We start from the raw sequence: 22,843 nt of genomic DNA on the forward strand, positions 1-22,843 counted from the left end.
ATGAGTCATCACGACACTTTAATGTTATTGGTATGAACATTAATCCACATTTCAAATAGTTCAGGGCTGCATCACATTTTGTTTGAGCAACGTGATTGTAATGTATGTGTGTGCAGTCGCCACTTCACAGGGTCTGCTGCTATGTTGGTGTACTGTAATAAACAGCGAAGCAGCTTTAATATTAATGGTGACCAGGAGAAGGACCTGTTTCAACATGTTTAAAAGACAAACGTTTTCCTGTACACCTGCAGCATCTATTTGGTAAAATTTTTTTATGATCGTAAGCAACCAAAATCGAAATCATAGTTAAATTTCCATTCTTCCCCCACCCTGGTACTGCTTTATTTGCACTGTAATGCTCATAATTTTCAACCAAATACAATTTTAGATGGTTGAATATTGTCAGAGCAAGAACCTTTTTTTCCTCAAATGTGTATGTTTGAGGTTTTTATAATTTTTTGTTTCATGTAGTTTATTTTTCCATCCATCCATCCATTTTCTTTGCCACTTATCCTGACAAGGGTCATGGGGAGTGCTGGAGCCTATCCAAGCCGTCAATGGGTAGGAGGCAGGGTGCACCCTGAAGTGGTTGCCAGCCAATTGCAGAGCGCATAGAAACAAACAGCCACACTCACAATCACACCTTGGGGCAATTTAGAGTGTCCAATTAATGTTGCATATTTTTGGGATGTGGGAGGAAACTGGAGTGCCCGGAGAAAAGCCTCGCAGGCACAGGGATAACATGCAAACTCCATATTGATGGGTCTGGGATTGAACCCGGGACCTCACAACTATGAGGCCAAGGCTTTCCACCTGAACCATCATGCCGCCTAGTTCATTATTATTATCATTATTATTAATATTATTGTTTTTATTCCGTAATGCACGTTATTAGTTCTATTCACTAACAATTTTAAGGGCATACACTCAGGATGAATACCTCCAATTCCTTTTAAACTACATCATTTTCTACATGTGGGATAAGTATGAAGTCAGATTCTATAATCTGAGATATTTGAGATGGGTGGAATGTGTTTTATTCAAACAGAACTCTGTCTTGATGGCAAGTTTTAACTGCAGTTTTTTTTTCGCCATTTTTTTCTGTGTATTACTGTTGTATCCTATAGCAGTATCATAGATTTTAATGAATGGGCACAATGTACCTTGGTGAACTGCATAATTTGTCTGCACACGTCCAGGGTTATTTCATACACCAGTTTTTATGTATTCGATTTGTCAATTATCTGTTTTCTTTGATTTCATCAACCACAACAGACCATTCAAGTTACACTTATCTGTTGTTCTGTCTTTTATTTTTTTCAACCTCAAATGCTGATACTCATTTGCTATTGGCAGCATCTGAAGCCAGTATAGTCGCCCAGCCCTCCGAGTGACTCCCCTCCAAGTGTTTTGTGTTGTGCCTTGGCACATTGACTTTTCTTTTGTTCAGTGACTGCTTTTCGTCTCCCCTCTTGCGGAAAATCTATATGCTGGCCAGGGGTCTTTCTGTGATTTTTATATTCAGGACTAATTCTAGAAATGTGGTGTGAGAATCGGGGAATGTGTTCTTCTGGGAAACTTTATTCCCATTATTCAAAACCTTGAACACATGTAATGGATGTACTGCAATTTTAAATAAGATTCTGAAGTCAAAATAAGATCATTTCTAAACATTACACCAGAAAATGGAGGGTTGTGGCTTTTTTCTTTTTCCTACTAGTCTTGGAACCACTTCCTATTGTAGTTCCTAAAATGGAAATGTTATATTTCAACCCGCAGGAGCCACTCTTTATTTGACTTGCAAGCGTCTGAATGGCATCATTGTTCGAATAGATTACCTTAAAAAAATAAATGATTGACATATGGGTGGCAGCAAAGCACAGAGGAAGAAAAGATTAAGATTATTCAAAATAATCAGAATCTGGATCAACACATGTCCCCTCATTTTAATGGCTGTTGAGTGATCAGCAAAAACTCCCTGAGCATCATGCTCTATAAAAGTGCTACAAGATTTTGGGGCTTTCCAAGCAGCATTGGGTAAATAATGGGGTCGATATACCCCCTAATGAGTTCCATTCCATACATGGCTAGATACACCGGTTTTGGCTTGATTTTAAAAAGTGATATTTTTCATGGGCAGAACAATTCAGTTTTGGTTCAGTATAGGAGGAATATGATTTGATCTGGTGCGGAAAATACAATTGTTTACATTTGTTTCCAAAGACATTAATCACAAACAATCTTAACTTGACACTCGACCCAATTGTGTAAAACGGTATTCATGTAACACTATTTTCAAATGTAAACAAACCCCCATCCCTTAACATTGTTGGTTTATGGCACTGTAAAAAAAAAATGAAGACTGGACAACCCGTAGCTTGGTGGCGTTCAACTAATTATTTGCCACCCCTGATGGACCCCGCAACTTAGGGAGTCTCTTGACCATTTGAAAGGGACACCATTTGGGCCGCCTGGTTGGGACAATGAATTGGCAAGAGTGACCCCTACAGACGATAGAGTCCCATGGCAGATCAGAGGCTACCGCACTAAAACTAGGAGGACAGGACAAAAATATATTTTGAACATGAGAATGAACACCACTGGTGACAGGATTGCTGCAAACTTGAAAGTCTGATGTTAAATCTGTGTTAAGTGTGCCAACAAAGAAAAGAAAACAAACACACTAATGTTATTGCCAACAGTGAGATAATCACAATCTATAGCCATATAACACATAAACATTTGACCATTGGACTAGTCAACACTAGAGGAAAAATGTTGTTGTTATCTGAAACCCAGTAATTAATTATTCATATAAATTTACTTGTTTAAGACAAATTAATCCTAAATTGCAAAGTAAGGCAAAAAAGAGGCTTCTTCTGGCCCCTGGTTCGAGCTTGGGTGTGAAAACACATTTGTCCCTTTTCAAGGGATAGGAAAATGATGGCGATAAATCTGGCTCAGGTTGGAGCCTGGAACAAAAAAAAAAAAAGAAGGAAAGAAATTGGGAAAATGTAATTTTAATTTTAATTTCTTAAATTTTTACATCAACATGTACTTGAGCAGTGAAGAAATATAAATTTCTTGCCCTATGATACTCTTCAGTCTTCTAGATTGCTTAATTTATGTTATAATTTAGATTATTTGAGGGGACTTGGGGTTGCCCCCCAGACACTCTCACAATGTTTTTTTTTTTGTCACTTTTTTCATGACTTTGGTGTTTGCATGTCTGAATTAAACAGCAATGGCAAGAAATTAAGCACAGTGCGGTTTTCATGAGGAAAATCCTTTAGGAATCATGTTAATATTACAGAGGTAAACACAAAGGTATCCATACAGTACTTGACATTGTCGCTGGTTCTTCTCTTATTCTCGTGAGTTTCCCCTTGAGGATACTTTACTGTCATTGTTAGTAGCTAGCAACTTAAGACAAGCAGCTCAAAGGCTTCAAAGTGCATGGTGAGTTCATTCAAGCATGCTTCATGATATTTTCATGCTAACCTCTTTATCAACTGTCATCAACCAGAACGAGGGAAGCTGTTTGTTATGGACAACTTGCTGTGATTATTTGAAGCATGAATTCTGCTCTTTAACAAAAAATACTGAAGGAGAATATTGAGCCATTAATTTTTTTACCTCAACCTCAAGTGCACATGGTTTTAACCATTGAAAACACATCTGCCAACTTGCGACTGTCTTAAAAAAAAAAGGGAAAGTTTTGGACTGGCGTAGTCAAAGTGCAGACTTGAATCTGATTGAAACACAGTGGCATGATCTTAAAAAAAAGCTTTTATGAAAATCCTCCATATTTTGTGAATTAAAAAAAATTCTGCAAGGATTTATTTATGAGTTTGTTTGACCTTTGTTGTGTGAATGCAAAAGCCTTTTAACATTGAAACTGCTTGTAAACGACAGGTTTTGAAATTGCTGACAGCATGCTGTAGTTTTGGAAAATATATTCATTTATTATACTGTACCTTGACACTTTGTGGCTGTTAACCGCCCACTCAACTCAGATGAACAACAGTGTTGCTATTTCTGGGTTTTAATAACCAGGTACTGCAGAACCACAAAAACGGATCCTATCCCAGCTATTATCGGGCAGGAGATTGGAAACCGGAGTTCCCGGAGAAAATGTAAATAGGCACAGGGAGAACATACAAAACGGCACACAGGCAAGACAGGAGTTGAACCCTGGTTCTTAGAACTGTGAGGCCAACGCTCTAATCAGTTGCCCCACTGTGCCGCATACATGTGTGATAAATAAATGTATGTATATATATGTATGTGTGTGTGCGTGTATGGATATAAACCATGGTCTTAGATCCTTTCGTCTGATTATCATCAGATTATCGCTTGATCAAAGAAGAGCATTTTGTTGAGCACAGTAGCGACTGGTTAGTTATTACCAGTATAAGTCAATGTCCACACTTGTATGATCATCATATTACACTCGTGAGACATATTCTCTGTTAGTAAATTGAAAAATAGAATGTGAAATATACTAAAACCTCTTTTTGCTTAATTTGACCTTATTCCTTTTCCCAGTTAATGCTTATCATGTATTAACCTCATTTGTTAATACTGTACGCCCATGACAGTAAACTTAATCCATGTCTGTGTGACCTCCCAGAGGGTGGAGTGCGGTCTGGAGAAAAACCAGCATGGGATGGGGCTAAGCTTGGATAGCTTTTGGTGCACAGGGTCTGGTTTATTGTTGTGTGTTTTAATGGAAGATCATTAAACACTGTAATGAAGGCCTTTTAATTTTGAAAGTGGAAAATGATGTTGGCCAAAAGACTTCACTCTAGGTAGGTACACGCAGTAAGCACTTTTCAGATCTTTTCAAAGAGTTTTCTGTTTGTCACAGACAACCATACACAAAGATTACAAAAAATGTGGCATTAACAATTTTGGTCATATTGTTTGTGGTGTGCTACGATAATCTCAACATAGAAAACCACACATGTAATAATTGTTTTCCATCTCAAAATCTCACATGATCAAATGTGATCTCAACAAATCTATACGATGGCAATGCTACTCTATAATGTACAGTGAAGAAAATGAATATTTGAACACCCTACTATAGTGGAAGTTCTCCAACTTAGAAATCATGGAGGGGTCTGAAATTTTCATCATAGGTGTGAGAGAGATAATCTAAAGAAAAATCCAAAAATCAAAATGTATGATTTTTTTAAAATTTATTTTTGTGATACAGCTGCAAATAACTATTTGAACACATGAGAAAAACAATGTTAATATTTGGTACAGTAGCCTTTGTTTGCAATTACATCACACAAATCGTTAAAAAATACCACACTGTGATTTCTGGATTTTTCTTTTTAGATTTTCTCTCTCACAGTGGACATGCACCTAAAAGGAAAAGGAAATTGCTGAACAGTGACAACAACTTAAAAGAAAAATCAGGAAGATCTTCAAGTGATAGTTGCTAAGATGAAAGCTTATTCTGAAGCAGACTCAGGTAAGGTGTAGGGATTGGGTGAACTGAGTCTGTCTTCCTCAGTGTTTAGTGAGAACAAAAAGTCGGGAGAAGGACAATATAATCCAAGGTATGATCATGAACAGTCACTTAATGTTAGCAAAGAAGTTTCAGTAGTACAAGCATTGCATGACACAATGGCTCTCACTAGACTTCCGGCACCCAAGACATCAGTCTTCTCAGGGGACCCACTCAAGTTTGTAGAGAGTAATACTAGTTTCAAAGCACTCATACAATCCATCCGTTTTCTTTGCTGCTTATTCTCATGAGGGTCACGGAGAGTGCTGGAGCCTATCCCAGCTGTCAATGGGTAGGATGCAAGGTACACCCTGAACTGGTTGCCAGCCGATCGCAGCACTCATAGAATGGAGATGCACAAATCCAGATGTCAGATTGTTCTAGCTCCAGAAGTAGATCAGTGGTGGAGCACAATCAGTACTAGGAGGAAGCTTTTACAGGAAAGATGAAGAAGCTAACATCCAAGCATGGAATGGACTGAATGCCCGATATGGCTATCATTTTGTAATTCAGCATGCATATAAAGAAAAATTTAATAACTGGACAAAAATTAGTTCAAGAGATTCAGATAAAGTCAGAAAGTACAGTGATTCCTTGAATGGCTGTAGCACACCACATATCAAAGGTCTTCAAGTATGAAATGATTGTGAAAAGAATCAGATGATGCTTCAAAAATTCCCTGATTGGGTGACATCTCGTTGGAATCGATGTAACATTGATTGCCAAAACAAAGCAACCCATAGTAGCTGTAAACACAAATCTCATCCAGCTCAATGACTTCTTTGCTCAGTTTGAGGCAGACAACACCACCCCAGCACAGAAGATCCCTCTGCCTCCCAACGACCGCCAACTGCTGCTGTCTTCAGACACGTGTGGACAATATTCCTAGCCGTGTGCTGAGAGACTATGCAGATGAGCTCACAGATTTCCTGACAGATATCTTCCATACCTCACTGAGCCAAGCCATCATTCCTACCTGCCTCAAAGTCACCACCGTCATCTTTGTGCCATAGAAGCCATCTTATGAAGTGCTTTGAGTGGCTAGTTGTGGAGCACATCAAATCCTCCCTCCCCCCACACTAAACCCCTATCAGGTTGCATATTGGTCTAACCCCTCGCAAGATGGTGCTGTCTCTTTTACCCTCCACTCAGCCCTCACCTACTTGGAGACCAACGACTCACATGTCGAAATGCTGTTAATCGACATCAGCTGAGAATTCAACACCATCATCCCCAGCAGCTCATTCTCAAACTAGACCAGCTGAAACTCAACACCTCCCTGTGCATCTTACTATCGGACTTCCTGATGGGAAGACCCCAGGCAGTTTGGGTTAGCAGAAACACCTCCAACACCATAATGCTGAACAGAGGGGACCCCCAAGGATGTGTGCTGAGCCCCAACACTTTCACTCTGCTGACCCGCGACTGCATACCCACATTCATCTCATTTCTGTTCATCGAGTTTGCAGATGAAATGACTGTCGTGGGCCTCGACAATAACAAAGATGAGTCAAGCTACAAGAGTGATACACCTGGTGATGTGGTACACGGACCACACTATCCACGTGAATGTGGAGAAGATGAAGGAGATCATAAAGGACCTCAAGCGAGGACATACCCAGCATCCCGTTAATTGTCAATGGTGCTGCAGTATAGCGGGTGAGCAGCGCCAGCTTCCCGAGTGTACACATCTCTGAAGACCTATCCGTGACCAATAACAACACAGCATTGGCTAAAAAGGCTCAACAGCAACTCTACTTCTTGCGAAAACTGAAAAAAGCAAGAGCCCTGTCCCGCATAATGATCTCCTCTTACAGAGGGACAATCAAGAGCATCCTGTGCAGCAGCATCACCATGTGGTATGGCACCCTCACCACCTTCTGGCGCACGATCCTACAACACACTGTGAGAGCATCTGAGAAGATCATCGGTATCTGCCTCCCCTCCCTTCTAGACATTGATCACACCTGCCTCACCCGGAAGGTCACCAGGATCACGGGTGACCCCATTAACCCATCCCACTGCCTCTTCAAATTGCTACCGTGAGGGAGGAGAATGCAGAGTCTTCGGGGCAAAACCAGTAGGCTAAAAGACAGGCAGTCAGGACACTCAACTCTCTCTCTGTTTTGCCCCCAATATTATTATCCCCTGGTGCTCACCACCATTACTTGAGACCAGAAATTAAGCTCATGCACAAGCCACACTTTAAGCAGAGTGTTCGCCTCACCCTTCCAGCACTGTGAACATTACCCAACTGATTATTCTGTTACACTGTTGAGAAATGTCTATCTTCTTTTCTTTTCAGCTTGTCCCGATATGGGTCGCCACAGTGTGTCATAATTTTCCATCTAAGCTTATCTCCTGCATATTCCTCTCTAACTGCCAACTGCCCTCATTACTCACGTCAGCCTATCCATTACCACAGTAAACAGGAAGGGTCTCAGAGCTGATCCCTGATGCAGTCCCACCTCCATCCTAAATTCTTCTGTCACACCTATGGCATACCTTACAACTGTTCTGTTGCCCTCATACATGTCATGTACTATTGTAACATATTTCTAAGCAAAACAAGACTTACGCTTGGAGTATCACAGTTCCTCTCTTAGTATTCTGTCATAGGCTTTCTCTAGATCCACAAAGACACATGTAGCTCCTTCTTATCTTCTCTTTTCCACAAGCATCTTCAAGGCAAATAATGCATCTGTGGTACTCTCTCTAGGCATGAAACCATCCTGTTGCTTGCAGATACTTTTGTCTTGAGTCTAGCCCCAAGGACTCTTTCCCATAACTTTATCGTCAAATTTATTCCTCTATCACCTTTCTTTTCAAAAATGGGAACTAGCACACTTGCCTCCAATCTTCAGGCATCTTCTTGCCTGCTAGTATTGTGTTGAACAAGTTGGTCAAAAACTCTCAAGCCACCACTCCAAATTGCTTCCATGCCTCCACAGGTATGTCATCAGGACCAACTGCCTTTCTATTTTTCATCCTCTTTAGTACCTTTCTAACTTCCCCCTTACTAATCATTGCATCTTCCAGGTCCTTCACACTTGCATCTTCTACACTTCTCTCTCATTTTCTTCATACATAATTATTATTCTTTCCATCTATTTAGCACACTACTGGCTCCAGTCAACACATTTCCATCTCTGTCTTCAATCACCCTTACCTGCTGCACATCCTTCGCATCCTGTCACTGTCTGGCCAACCTGTAGAGATCCTTTTCTCCTTCTTTCGTGTCCAACCTGGTGTACATGTCATCATAAGCCTCTTGTTTAGCCTTCGCCACCTCTACCTTTTCCCTACATTGAAGCTCAATGTATTCTTTTCGCCTCTTCTCAGTCATCCTACACACCACCATCCTATGCTGTCGAGCTACACTCTCCCCTGTCGCTACCTTACAATCAGTAACCTGCTTCTGATTACATCATCTGCACAAAATGCATTCCTCTTGCGTGCTTCTACCTCTGTTCTTGTAAGTCGCTCTGTATTCCTGCCTCTTCTGGAAAAAAGTGTTCACTACTGCCATTTCCATTGTTTTTTGCAAAGTCCACCACCATCTGTCCCTCAAAATTCCTTTCCTAGATGCCATACTTACCCATCACTTCTTCATCGCCCCTGTTTCCTGTTTCCAGAATTTCTTTTTCAACTTCTTTTCACACCCTACCTATGGGTCATAGCTGCTAATCACATTATCCATAACACCCTCAATTTCAAGTTTCAGCCTCATCACTCGATGTGATACTTTTTCACCTCAAAGACATTCTTCGCCAGCTCTTCCTTTAAAATAACCCCTACTCCATTTCTCTTCTCATCTACTCCATGGTAAAATAATTTATACCATGCCCCTAACCTTCTAGCCTTACTTCCACTATAATTTGCTACTAAATTGTTGAAAATTATAAGCCTCTCTCATCTTTTAAGTGGGAGAACTTGCACCTTTGGTGCCCGACTAAAGACCCCCCCCCCCCCCCCACTCTAACAATGTAGTTCCATGCATTCACCACACCATACTGTCCCCCAGAGGCAAAGGTATGCAGAGCAGGAACAGCGGATACAGTCATTGACTGTATAGAAAGATGCACATTTTTTTTTTTTTTTTTACCTGACTAGGTACCCAGAGCGAGCTGCAGCCAAGTGTGAACTGGCTGGGATGAAAATCACCACCGTCAAATCTAAGAACATGGTGCCGAGTCAAAGAATGGTGCTAAATAGATGCCAAACAGAACAAGGGATATTCAAACTTTTTTATTTTTCTCAACTTAAGTACTTTATTTTACCACATTTACCTTTGTTTTTATTTATTAAAAAAAAAGCACTACATTCATTTATCGTGCTAGTATAGTAAAAAACTAGACACTACAACAGCGCTTTCTGATTACCTAGTTTTTCAATTTTGTGATTGCCTTCTTCCATTCTGCCCAACTATATGCCATTTGTTCCCTTTATTAACCATAAAGAAAAAGGGCAACGTCCATTCACTCAGTTCGCAGTCATAGTGCCAATTGTCTTCAACTTTGTGTAGTGTAATATTTTTTTTTTTTACAAATAGATCATCATATCTTAATTTCTTGCTTTATTATCCTCCTTTATTTTTGTCAGTAGAGCATTACCTATGTGTAAGAGTTATTTTTATTTCATTTCAATTTCATGACGGTTCTACCTACTTTGACTTCAACAGAGACCATGACGACTGCGACCTCCCCAATCTTGTTAAAATGGGACCCAAAGAGTCTTGAAATCCGCACCCTGACTGTGGAGAGACTTCTGGAGCCACTTGTTACGCAGGTAATTCCCTGAAACCTTTGATGTAAATCTAACATTTAAAAGACAACAGCTGGTTTCGCGTAGCCTAGGTTCTGTCATGTAGCAAATTATAAACTGTGTGGAAAATTGATGTAGAAAATGTTAACTGTATCTGTCACACCCAAGACAACACAAAATTTAGTGGTGAATTTTGAAAGTTATACAGCTCTGACTGGATGTTATGTGTCTCCCCATCACTCTTTTTTTTTGTTTCATGACTTTTAAATGTCCTCTGGATTCATTCTGTTATCTTAAGTCTTATGTGAATTACTTTCATTCCATTTCAATAAACTGCATAACTGAAACGCACGAGTTTCTGGGGATTTGGGGCATTTCCCTGAACTCTGTGTCCTGTGCCGGACAACAAAAGTAATATGCTAAACTAAGTATAGTGTGCTCATATTTGTACTTTTTTTCAGTAAATGTATTGGATGTGTTCAGTGTTTTCAGATATAAATGTGGAAGAGCTAATTGTTTCACATCAATTGCATGATTAAATGTGGTTAGATAAAATAAAATGTGGACTCTCAACCTCAGACAAGCAGACACTCCATAACATGGCAATAATAGCATTCTCATTTATCATGACAGAGCCTCTCTTAAAACTTATGCCAGAGTATGAGGGAGGTTCATAGTTGATGATACCAATGGATTTAATTTTGGACTACACATTAACTCAATGGCATGTCAGTATGAAAAATAAAAATGAAAGCACACCAGTGGAGTTAATCATTTAGATCCTTACTGAGCTGATGTCTTACAATATATACTGAGATATTGCAAGACTTGTTCAGGTTTCAAATAACTTCCTGTACAACTGTTTTTTAGGTGACTTGAGAGACATTTTTCATAAGGTTTTGTGAAAAATAATTTGACAGGCTCAACTCCAGTTGTCTGTGGATTGCAGTTGTATGCCTAAAGAAGACAAAGTTGTTTTTATAAAGTTTTGTGGTTGACGAATAATGGAAATTATTTCCTTTGGCTCTTACAAAAAATCTTAAATGGAGTCCACTTAGTCAATGCTTTATATAGATCATCACGGTGCCATGGAGGCTCACTTTTAGTCCTTCACACACCAACGACTATTGCCAGGCAGGGCATGCCAAGTCCACTGGAAGCAAGTGGACAGACAGATCCAGGATATGATCCTCCGTCCCCTCGCCCACTGGACAACCTGCTCTATGAAGTGAACCACACCCGAATGAATTTCGAAATAAGAGTCTAATCTCTTGGCCAATTCTTTTTTTTTTTTTCTTTTCTCACATTCACGTGTAAAACAGCAATGAAAAGTTACACGATTAAATATTGTATGACAACTTCTTGGCATAACCAAAATGGATTAATTTCATGAGTTGACTGTCCTAATTCCGCCACTTAGATGGAATTTCCATTATTTTTTAGGATTAAGATATTTTGTGACGTAGCACAATATCTCTGTTGTTGCATCCTGTTTAAGAGATCACAGTAAGAGAGAGCTGTCACAGCATTTCTGTATTTTGACAGGCTATGTTTACCCTGTTTGGTTTTATTCTTTGAAATGGATCAATTTATGGTAAGTAGTGACCCTACTATTTTCATAGCGACATGATTAGTATTCAATTTCAGACATCATCTGGAATGTAATGCCTTATGAATGAATAAGAATCAGTCGTGTGTTCCTTACAAATAGAGCATTTGATTCACTTTCTACCACATGAACTTACTTTAAACAGTTCTGTATTCATGTTGCAGTCACTGTCGTAGTTCATTAAGATGACATAAAGGGAGGATGGCTGAACATATTTTGGATGAAAGGGAGGATGTTAAGCTTTTCCTTTAAGTTTGATTACAGCCATGACATTTTCAGTTGTCCTAGTTTTTGTGATGAAGTATTATTTATTTTTGTTTTTCCTTTTTTTTACGTTGAGTCAAGCATTGGCCTCTTGAGGGACTGCAGAAGTTGGTCTTTTGTTCATATTAGTACTCAAAATTTAGGTTGAATTACCTAATATATTCTGAGATCTGTAATAGTTTTGCTTTATATTTATGTATCATTTTATATTCCTTCCAATCCAATTGGATCAATCTGCTCTTGGCTTTTTAACCTTCTGGATGAAAATACATTATATTGGTTATTGGTATTATATTAATTGATTGAATTGATATTAGGAAATATCCCATTGGACGTACACATGTCAGTCTTCACAATGTGTACATATATGAGGATTTGTGTGTGTTTGGTAGCAACATGGCAACGAAGACCCCCTATACGAAAATCATGTTTTGTTTCTAAATCAATTAAATCTGTTTGAAGATAAGTGGTAAAAATGTCTGCAAAGAATGAGAACAGGACAGTGCTGAATTATTGTGATATGGTTTAAATACTTTCTCCTCCTCAGTGTTCCTGATTTTGTGGGCAGGATTAAAAAGTAGGCTTCACACAATTAGGATTTTTGGGGCCGATCGGTGATCCAATCACAAGATAGAGAAATGTGCCTATTTAAATGACTAGTTCATGCACTGTGTATATAGGACTTGTGTACTGGATAGTGAGTTTCTTTAAAAATTAAGGTCAAACCAACATTACAACATGACTGAAATAATGAGTGCTACCTTGCTGTAATTGAATGACTTTATTGTAATTAAGTAACTTCACCCAACGTTGAAACTTTAGCGCATGATTCAACAGAATGGCAGAACAACAATTAGTGCTACCACTAGCTTGCTAGGCTACATTACATTTTGTTGTCTGCTTGCGAGCTGTATCGTATTAAAAGTACATGAACATACCTCATGTCGAATCCTCTCCCTTGCAGCGTTGACCACCAGCACACATTTTTCTGCATTTCCTTCTCATAATCCACCTAATGTGATCGATTGTTGTTGTCGTGGCCGTGGTAACGAGTTGGGAAGATGGGATGCAGTTGTATTGGAATACAACATTTTATTGCAGTAGTCTGACATAGAGCAATCGTGAAAGACCTTATTTGTATTGTAGTCTCATCCTGACATTACATGTTGTGTCCCATGTTGCTGGGGAATTTTTTTTTTTTAAATAACTTTAATGGCTGTCAGATATTTTCTGTACTACGTCAAGAGACACACAATAAAGTTAAAAATAAACCAGCTTTTGAATTCAAATATATTGTTTACAATGCCGATGTCGAGTAAATATCTTTTGCCAAGTCATTGATCAAATCAGATTATGACATAAAAGACAATCAGCCGATCAACCTAAAATGCTCATTATTGGCCAATACCAATGAGACCAATCAGATCGTTGTCAAATCTATTAAAAATTATCCTCATAACATCAGGATATGGCTCAACGCAATATAAACACTGAGTGCCCTTATTTCATGCAGTGACCTAACTTACTTGTTCATTAATTCCACCCACTTACACTAGTATAGTGTGGCCATGAAACTTTCTTTCCGAAAGTATAATTGTGTTTTTGTATTTGGGTGTCCACCCTTCTGCCATGACCTCCGTTGTGTTGCGAGACAGCGACAAACTGAGCCCATAGCCAGCGGAAGGGCCACTTCCACATTCATTACAAAGTGACTGATTAATATCAGGATAGTGCAAGGTTATTATAGTAAATGAAAAAAGTAAATAAAACTCAAGTTTAAAAATTTTCAGAAAAGAAGTGAGATAAAAAATGAGTGTTGAAAAACTAAACACTCAACACTAAACTAAGATTCTAAATTGTCCATGGGTATGACTGAATGAATGCTTATTCATATACTTTTTTTTTTCATTTCTTATACATGTTTTAAGGGTGTTATACCCCTAACTACACACCTTAACTTTTCTCAGACAGGTATTAATATTTTGTAACATTATTATGATATTACATATTATTTTATAATATTCTTCTTTTTTATAATATTCTAATGACCCCTCCTCGAGCTGTCACATTATTGTGGTGGAGGGGTTTGTGTTTCCCAATGATCCTAGGAGCTAAGTTGTCTGGGGCTTCATGCCTCTGGTAGGGTCACCCATGGCAAACTGGTCCTCGGTGAATGACCAGACAAAGTACGACTCAAAAACCCTTATGATGATTAAAAAAATTGGATCTTGGTTTCCCTAACCCAGACGCGGGTCACCGGGGCCCCCCTCTAGAGCCAGGCCTGGAGGTGGGGCTCGAAGGCGAGCCCCTGGTGGCCGGGCCTGCACCCATGGGGCTCGGCCGGGCACAGCCCGAAGGGTAACATGGGTCCCCCTTCCCATGGGTTCAGCACCTGTGTGTGTGTGTGTGTTGGGGCATAGGGGTTGGGTGCAATGTGAGATGGGCGGTGGCCAAAGACAGGGACCTTGGCAATCTGATCCCCAGCTACAGAAACTAGGTCTAGGGACATGGAATGTCACCTCTTTGGCAGGGAAGGAGCCCGAGTTGGTACGTGAGGTCGAAAAGTTCCGACTAGATATAGTCGGACTCACATCTACGCACCGGTTGGGCTCTGGCACCACTACTCTTGAGAGGGGTTGGACTCTGTTCCACTCTGGAGTTGCCCACGGATAGAGACGCTGAGCAGGTGTGGGTATATTTATTGCCCCCCGGCTCGGGGCCCGTATGTTGGGGTTTACCCCGGTGGATGAGAGGGTAGCCTCCCTCCGCCAGCAGGTAGGGGATTGGTCCTGGCTGTTGTTTGTGCTTATGCACCAAACAGCAGTGCAGAATATCCACCCTTTTTGGAGTCCTTAGAGGGAGTTTTAGAGAGCACTCCCTCTGAGGACCCCATCATTCTGCTGGGGGATTTCAATGCCCACGTGGGCAATGACAGTGAGACCTGGAAGGGCGTGATTGATCAAAACTTGAGTGGTGTTCTGTTACTGGACTTCTGTGCTTATCACGGATTGTCCATAACAAACACAATATTCAGGCATAAGGGTGTTCACGTGTCCACCTGGCACCAGGACACCCTAGGTCACACTTCGATGATCGACTTTCTGATCGTGTCATCGGACTTGCGACCAGATGTCTTGGACACACGGGTGAAGAGAGGCCAGAGCTGTCAATTGATCATCATCTGGTGGTGAGTTGGCTCCGATAGTGGGGGAAGTTGCCAGTGTGATAGACTTAAAGCGTAAAGTGAACCAGTGTAGCGAGGGACCGCTGCATTTCAAAATTGTTGGAATTTTCTCATTTATTTGTGAATTTCTGCTCATTACATAATTAATATTGGAATAATTCATTATTGAGCCAAATCGGACTGAAACCTGAATCGATATTGAATCGTGAGGATCTTAAAATTTGTTCATGCCGGCACGGCCCTTGTGTTAAACATTGACATTGAATGAAATTGTCCAACTTTTTCAGAACCTCAAGATGGTGGTGTCGTATTGCAATGTACATGTTCACTTTTCTCATAACCTCGAAGTAGTGGGGGAGTATTCGAATGAAAGTGTACACCTTTTTCCTAATGTCTAGTTGGTGGCATGCATTTATAAACTCTATCCATCCATTTTCTGTCCTGTTTCTTCTCCCAAGGATCACATTTAAAAATAGAGGTTGCCTACTTACACTGCCACTGCCGTGGCTGCTTGTTTAGTCGCCATTTTGTTATTGTTTGGTCGAGTGCAACTTCCACTAATGCAATTTGAATCAAGCACAAAGCCCCACATCCCCCAGTAACCAGGAAGTTAATCGATTTAGAGGATGTGCTGAATCGATATTGAATTTGCAAGTCATTGATGAATCCAAATGTTTACCCACCCGTATTCCGCATAATATTTTCAGCAAACTTTGAACTGTAGTAAATATTCCAAAAGAGCTGTCTTCAGGCATCTTGCACTACCTTGCTTTGTTAGTATATAGCTTGCTCTAGGGTTCTGAACAACTGCCAAGCAGATGCTGGTGCTTATCCACTATATAAAGTACGTCACATCAGAGCTGACTGCTTAGGAAAACATCTCGTTAATGGATTATTACTGTCAAAAGCCTTAACTTTAACTAGTAAGAACTATATATTCTCACAAAGTCATAGACTAAAGCAAGCAGAATAAAAGTTGAACATTTCATTATTCATATATTGAGAGCTCTGGGCAATGTGGAGAGGTCAAGGTGAAAATGAATGCATCCCTTATGATGCCTAGGACAGTGGCTCAAAAGGGCCAAACACGAACACTGACACTGGTTCCTTCAGGCACTGCAATGAGATGATTGTGATCTTATACCATAGCCAAAAGCATAGTAATGCTGAACAGATCTACAAGCAGATAACAGCTGATGTATTCAGGATCTTCAAACGACTTCAACAGTGAGCCCCCCTCATAACTTCTGTTGAATGTGTTCACAAGAAAGACAGAGTGAGCACATGAATGGGGAATAAAATTAGATGTGATTTAATTCTCGATTTAAACATCACAGGTATAATCTAAAGTACTCGAGAAACCCCACAATTAGTGCTGATTTTTTTCCTCATTATTTCTGGCGATACCTTGACATTTCTAGATGGTACATTGACGCACTTGGTGTTTCTCAAAGCCAATCTTTACTGTAGGTAAGTTATTTAGATGAAGATTTTGCTTCCTCTGTTCAGACATAATTTCATTGATATTAACTCATTTTGCAGTGATTCATTTTTTTCAAATTTATGTTTAGTAAATAAAAGTTCAAAGCCTGAAATGGTTAAGTTTTATTGCAAATACATTTGTTTTATTTTATACACCGGTACTTTTTGTAGCACTATGTAAGAGCAAGGCTCACCAACATGTTGCAAACAGACACCAGGTAGCCCCCATTGGAATGTGAGTAGCTAGCAGGTCTTTTCTAAAAATAACTTACCATTGATGGAACATTGTAATTTCCCAAATGTTATGCCTTTAAAAATGACAAAGTTGATCAATAACACTGCAGCACCTGGGTATTTAAAATTACCATAGCGCCTTGCCACTTCATACTTCTTCTTCTTTTCCTTTCGGCTTGTCCCGTTAGGGGTCGCCACAGCGTGTCATCTTTTGCCATCTTAGCCTATCTCCTGCATCTTCCTCTCTAACCCCAACTGCCCTCATGTCTTCCCTCACCACATCCATAAACCTTCTCTTTGGTCTTCCTCTCGCTCTTTTGCCTGGGAGCTCCATCCTCAGCATCCTTCTACCAATATACTCACTCTCTCGCCTCTGAACATGTCCAAACCATCGAAGTCTGCTCTCTCGAATCTTGTCTCCAAAACATCCAGCTTTGGCTGTCCCTCTAATGAGCTCATTTCTAATCCTATCCAACCTGGTCACTCCGAGCGAGAACCTCAACATCTTCATTTCTGCCACCTCCAGTTCAGCTTCCTGTTGTTTCTTCAGTGCCACCGTCTCTAATCCGTACATCATGGCCGGCCTCACCACTGTTTTGTAAACTTTGCCCTTCATCCTAGCAGACACTCTTCTGTCACATAACACACCAGACACCTTTCGCCAGCTGTTCCAACCTGCTTGGACCCGTTTCTTCACTTCCTGACCACACTCTCCATTGCTCTGTATTGTTGACCTCAAGTATTTGAAGTCGTCCACCCTCACTATCTCTTCTCCCTGTAGCCTCACTCTTCCCCCTCTACTTTTCTCATTCACGCACATATATTCTGTTTTACTTCGGCTAATCTTCATTCCTCTCCTTTCCAGTGCATGTCTCCATCTTTCCAATTGTTCCTCTGCATGCTCCCTGCTTTCACTGCATATGACAATATCATCTGCGAACATCATGATCCCTGATGCAGTCTCACCTCCACCTTAAATTCCTCTGTCACACCTAAGGCACACCTCACCATTGTTCTGCTGCCATCATACATGTCCTGTACTATTTTAACATACTTCTCTGCCACACCAGACTTACGCATGCAGTACCACAGTTCCTCTCTTGGTACTCTGTCATAGGCTTTCTCTAGATCCACAAAGACACAATGTAGCTCCTTCTGACCTTCTCTGTACTTTTCCACGAGCATTCTCAAGGCAAATAATGCATCTGTGGTACTCTTTCTAGGCATGAAACCATACTGTTGCTCGCAGATACTTACTTCTGTCCTGAGTCTAGCCTCCACTACTCTTTCCCATAACTTCATTGTGTGGCTCATCAACTTTATTCCTCTATAGTTCCCACATCTTTGAACATCCCTTTGTTCTTAAAAATGGGAACTAGAACACTTTTCCTCCATTCTTCAGGCATCTTTTCGCCCGCTAGTATTCTGTTGAATAAGTTGGTCAAAAACTCCAGAGCCATCTCTCCAAATTGCTTCCATACCTCTACCGGTATGTCATCAGGACCAACTGCCTTTCCACCTTGCCACTTCATACAATTGTAATAATTCAAACTGCCCCTGAAAGCTGTGAAACTTATATATACATACATACATTTTCTTTGCCGCTTATCCTTACAAGGGTTGCAGGGAGTGCTGGAGCCTCTCACAGCTGTCAACGGCTACGAGGCAAGGTACCCCCTGTTAACTGGTTGCCAGCCAATCACAGAGCACATTGAGACAATGAGCTGCACTCACAATCACACCTCGGGCAATTTAGAGTGTCCAATTAATGTTGCATGTTTTTGGGATGTGGGCGGAAACCCACAGAGGCACGAGGAGAAGATGGAAACTCCACACAGTGTCACGCCCCATCGGAAACGAGAGTAGGAACCAAATGCAGGAATTCGGAAGACGCAAGGTAGTTCAAGAAGAGACACGTTTATTGTATGCAGAGGTAGGGGATCGAACAGGCAGTCCGGCGCAGCAGCGGTAGTTGGGACGTCGGGCAAGCAGGAGTCGGCACACGGGAGAACAATCAAAGCAGGCAGAAGTATCGAAGGAGTCAGGCTTACAAGGTTGGTCGGAGAACGGACGAAGGTCGGTACACACAGGTTCAATCAGGGATACCGGAGCACACGAATGGGACATGAAGATCATACGAACTGGGGCCGGCCAGTTGTCATCGCGGTCATATAAATCCACAGCATCATCAGGCTGCATGAGGCGCAGGTGTGCACCTTCCAATCAGAGCACTTGCGCGGACACCCGCACAGCTCGTGCTGGAGCAGCAGGATCATGACACACAGGTGGGTCCAGGACTGAACCTGGGACCTCAGAACTGTGAGGCCAACGCTACAACCAGTTGTTCCCTTTAAAACACACCAAGGGTAATTTATCCAAAAAGGTTCAATTTTGGTCTCATCCAAGCCTTGTCCAGGTATTTTTGTCCCTAGTGTCCTTAAAAAGCTTTCTGGTCTTGGCCATTGTGGAGAGGTTGGAGTCTAATCATTTGAGGGTGTGGTCAGGTGCTTGTTATACAAATATGGAGTTCGAACAAGTGTCATTAATACAAGGTATGTGTGAAAGACAGAAGCGCTTCTTAAAGATTAAGTAACAGGTCTGTGAGAGCAACAATTTTTGCTGGTTGACAAAATTGGATTTCCTGGATTTTTTATTTGTTTGTGTGTTATTTGGCTAATGTGTGATGTTAACTTGTCCTTAACACACATGCACTCTCGATTCCCATGTGTTAAATCAAAGAATTCACTCACGTGTGAGGGAGGGTGAAAGCAGAAAATAAAACATCTACGAAGGGCCACAGGGATTTGCAGCTTAATGGAGAATTCACCAGGCAGTGTTCTGAGAGAAAAGGACACTTGGCATTTAACGGGATTGATGAGCAATAAAATGGGAGCACAATGTGCAGCAAGCCCTCATGTAACATGGAGGGAAAGGTTAGTCTGCCCACTGTGGCAGCTTGATCACCAGTGTATGACCTTTGAAATTCTGTAGTATTTTCATGCGATCAAAACACAGTATTTAGTCTTTAAAAAAAATCTAAGCAAAGTTACTAATTCACATGATGAAAACGGGCACTTACCGTACTAGTTTATAGTGAAATGACAATCTTTTGAATTCACAAGCCAAACATTACGAAAGGACTACTTTTTTCTGTAAATAATGTTTTTACATTGATACACAAGGTATTTGACTTTTCTGTAAATGTTCCAACTGTAATATTTGAATGAGTTACAGTACAAGATGACTGCTGACGCACATCATAGTGATGTCAGTCTTTTTACTATAATTCCCTTGTAGCACATTTCTGCAAACCTTTCTCCCTTACAGATTTGTGCATAGTTATACTGCTTGTGTCAGAAATATTTTGTTTACATTTCTTGATTATTTTTCCTCACTTTCTAAATATATGCATTTTCCATATCAACTGAGTTTACCGTTCCTTGCTGCGTGTTGCACTTGCCTTATTGCTGCAGTAAGCCAAATATGAATTTGATGGGTGTCAGACCTGATCATGCTCCAAACGTTATTCAGCCAGGATGTCTGTGAAAAAGATGCCTTGGCAGCGTTAATAAAATCTGGAGTGTCGGAGCCCCTTGATGTTATCACTCAGGCTGAAAACAGTGTCTTGCTTTTCCTCCATGTCAGGTTCAAAATCAAGTGAAAATGTAGTGGTTGTCATTTGGCAAAGTAAAATATTACTAGTTAGTATTGAAAGTTAAATAAATATATAACCTGTAGCGATTACCAGATTAAACAAAATACAGTGTATATAATTTGGAATTGATCTATATTACCAGGAGGGAAGCCCACGACACTTCCAGTTTGATGTGGTTTTTAGATTAAGTGTTGTGATTTTTTTTTTTTTTTCATGTATGGGTGATGTTATGGTCTTTTCTATCCATAACATTTAAGAAAATGATAAGAATCTTTTTTTGTTTTTATTACTTGTTACCATTACAGCGGTTTATCGATTCTCCTCACACAAATACAGAAATGAAGATGCACATAGTGAATTTTATAGGAGTTTTAATAAGAAACTAATATGGGAATTTACAACAACAGACAAGGTAAGACAATGTACAACACAAAGGAGACAGATGAATATTGGTTTAGGAAGCCGAGTTGTGACACAATGAGGGGTCAGTGAGAGTGGGATGGCCAGATGCATACTAGGATTCACTGTTCTCAATAGTTTAACCTAAATATGCACCAATCTGTACTTTAAATAGGCTTCAAGATTGCATTTACAAGTGTTGACCGTTGATTTTGAAAAGTGTAATTACCTGCTAGGTCTACCCTTTCCAAAGCCAGTTTATATTTTAGAAGCTGGAAAATAACTGCACCCATGGGCAATATAAGGGTGAATCTGATGCCAACCTAAGAACTTCAACACCCACCTAGATGCAGTCCTTATCTCAAAGTCTTTGTATTGTTTTCCCACGAGCTTGTTCTGGGGATATTCTGGCATCTGTGTGCAAAGACAACATTATATATTCATAAAAATAGAACTGTTAAATCTGTATGAAGGTAGATGAACTCCCTGAGCTAAACTGCCTGCTATGAGGGTAGTCAGGGCATGATTAAATATACATCATCCTTTTTAAGCCACTGTTGAAGAACAACACATCAAGGAGCTGTAACTTCAATGGGACAGTCCTGGTGGAAACGTGTGACGTGCTGTAGCTTTCTGTGTGTGTGTGTGTGTGTGTCCATGTGTGCGTGTTTGTGTGTGTGTGTGGTTCTAACTTTGTGTGCTAAATCCCCCTTGGCTATTTTTTGTTTGTGCACATTGTATTCTTTACAAAATAAATTGTGCTACAAAGCAAAAATTTTCTGAGAAAAATGCTCTTCAACATCTTTCAAAATAGGATGAGACAAATGTAATTTCATATTATTGGGTTTAGTCCATTAAAAAAAAAGGTTCTTTATGATTTATGTCTACACAAACACAAGTTAATTGTTCCTACACCTAATAGAATTATAAATCGCTTAATTATATCGCTCCCACATCACAATCTAGATGAGTATCAAATCGGCCTCATGCCAGACATATACACACACACACACACTCGCACACACCCATGCGCACACACAAAACGCTCGCTTTTTTTTTTCTAACTGTGTTTATAATCTTATCTCACTGTTGTTACATTAGTTTAGGGGACATATGTGGCGGCATCTCATCTCGGTAAATTCCTTTTGAGATCCCAAGGTACCAACACTGGAATGTAGGGGCTCAAAAAGAAACAGTAGTTTGCTAAAGTGTACAGCCCATACGAATTGCCGAGATTTACCCACCATCGCCATATTACTGGAATGTTCACATTCAGTGGCACACATCTCGCTGCTGGCGGTGGCGACAGTGTATTTGAGATAAAGTGTATGTGTCATTGCATTCAATGATTACAACTTAAGGGAAAATTTAGCATTCGTGAAAGCCACCTGGCTATAACAATGGCCAATAAAGTAGCTCCCAAAAAGCTATGTTATGTTGCAAGAGTGATGGTACAGAGAAACGTCGTTAAATTAGTTTTTCTAGTGACCACCACTGCTATTTTGGGATGTAAGCATCAAGTACTTTTTATACTCCTGTTTGGTGTGCATTCCGCAGGGCTCGGAACCCATTCAACATGAGTTGAGCTTTGCTTGGCTGTTCAGACTCCTGAAAATTGGGTTGAACTCGAAGGAATTTGTAACGCAGCTTTTTGTTGGTCAAAGTCCAATTTCTACACCCCCCGAGTCGTCGAATTCCGAGAATCCACTCTACCTTACTTTTGGCATATTT

At 40.3% G+C, this 22,843-nt stretch overlaps 1 protein-coding gene across 2 annotated transcripts in view; it reads left to right on the top strand.

Annotated features, from left to right (window-relative positions):
* The window catches only part of ctnna2 (catenin (cadherin-associated protein), alpha 2), a 385,655-nt gene that overhangs the window by 10,117 nt on the left and 352,695 nt on the right, over positions 1 to 22,843 (top strand). For both annotated transcript variants that reach the window (XM_061830846.1, XM_061830850.1), the window contains exon 2: positions 10,203 to 10,309. In XM_061830846.1, coding sequence (XP_061686830.1) covers positions 10,208 to 10,309 — 102 coding nt within the window. In that variant the 5' untranslated portion in view covers positions 10,203 to 10,207. The remainder of the gene's footprint in view (positions 1 to 10,202; positions 10,310 to 22,843) is intronic.

Source organism: Syngnathoides biaculeatus, chromosome 9, assembly GCF_019802595.1.
Source record: "Syngnathoides biaculeatus isolate LvHL_M chromosome 9, ASM1980259v1, whole genome shotgun sequence".
Lineage (NCBI taxonomy): Eukaryota > Metazoa > Chordata > Actinopteri > Syngnathiformes > Syngnathidae > Syngnathoides > Syngnathoides biaculeatus.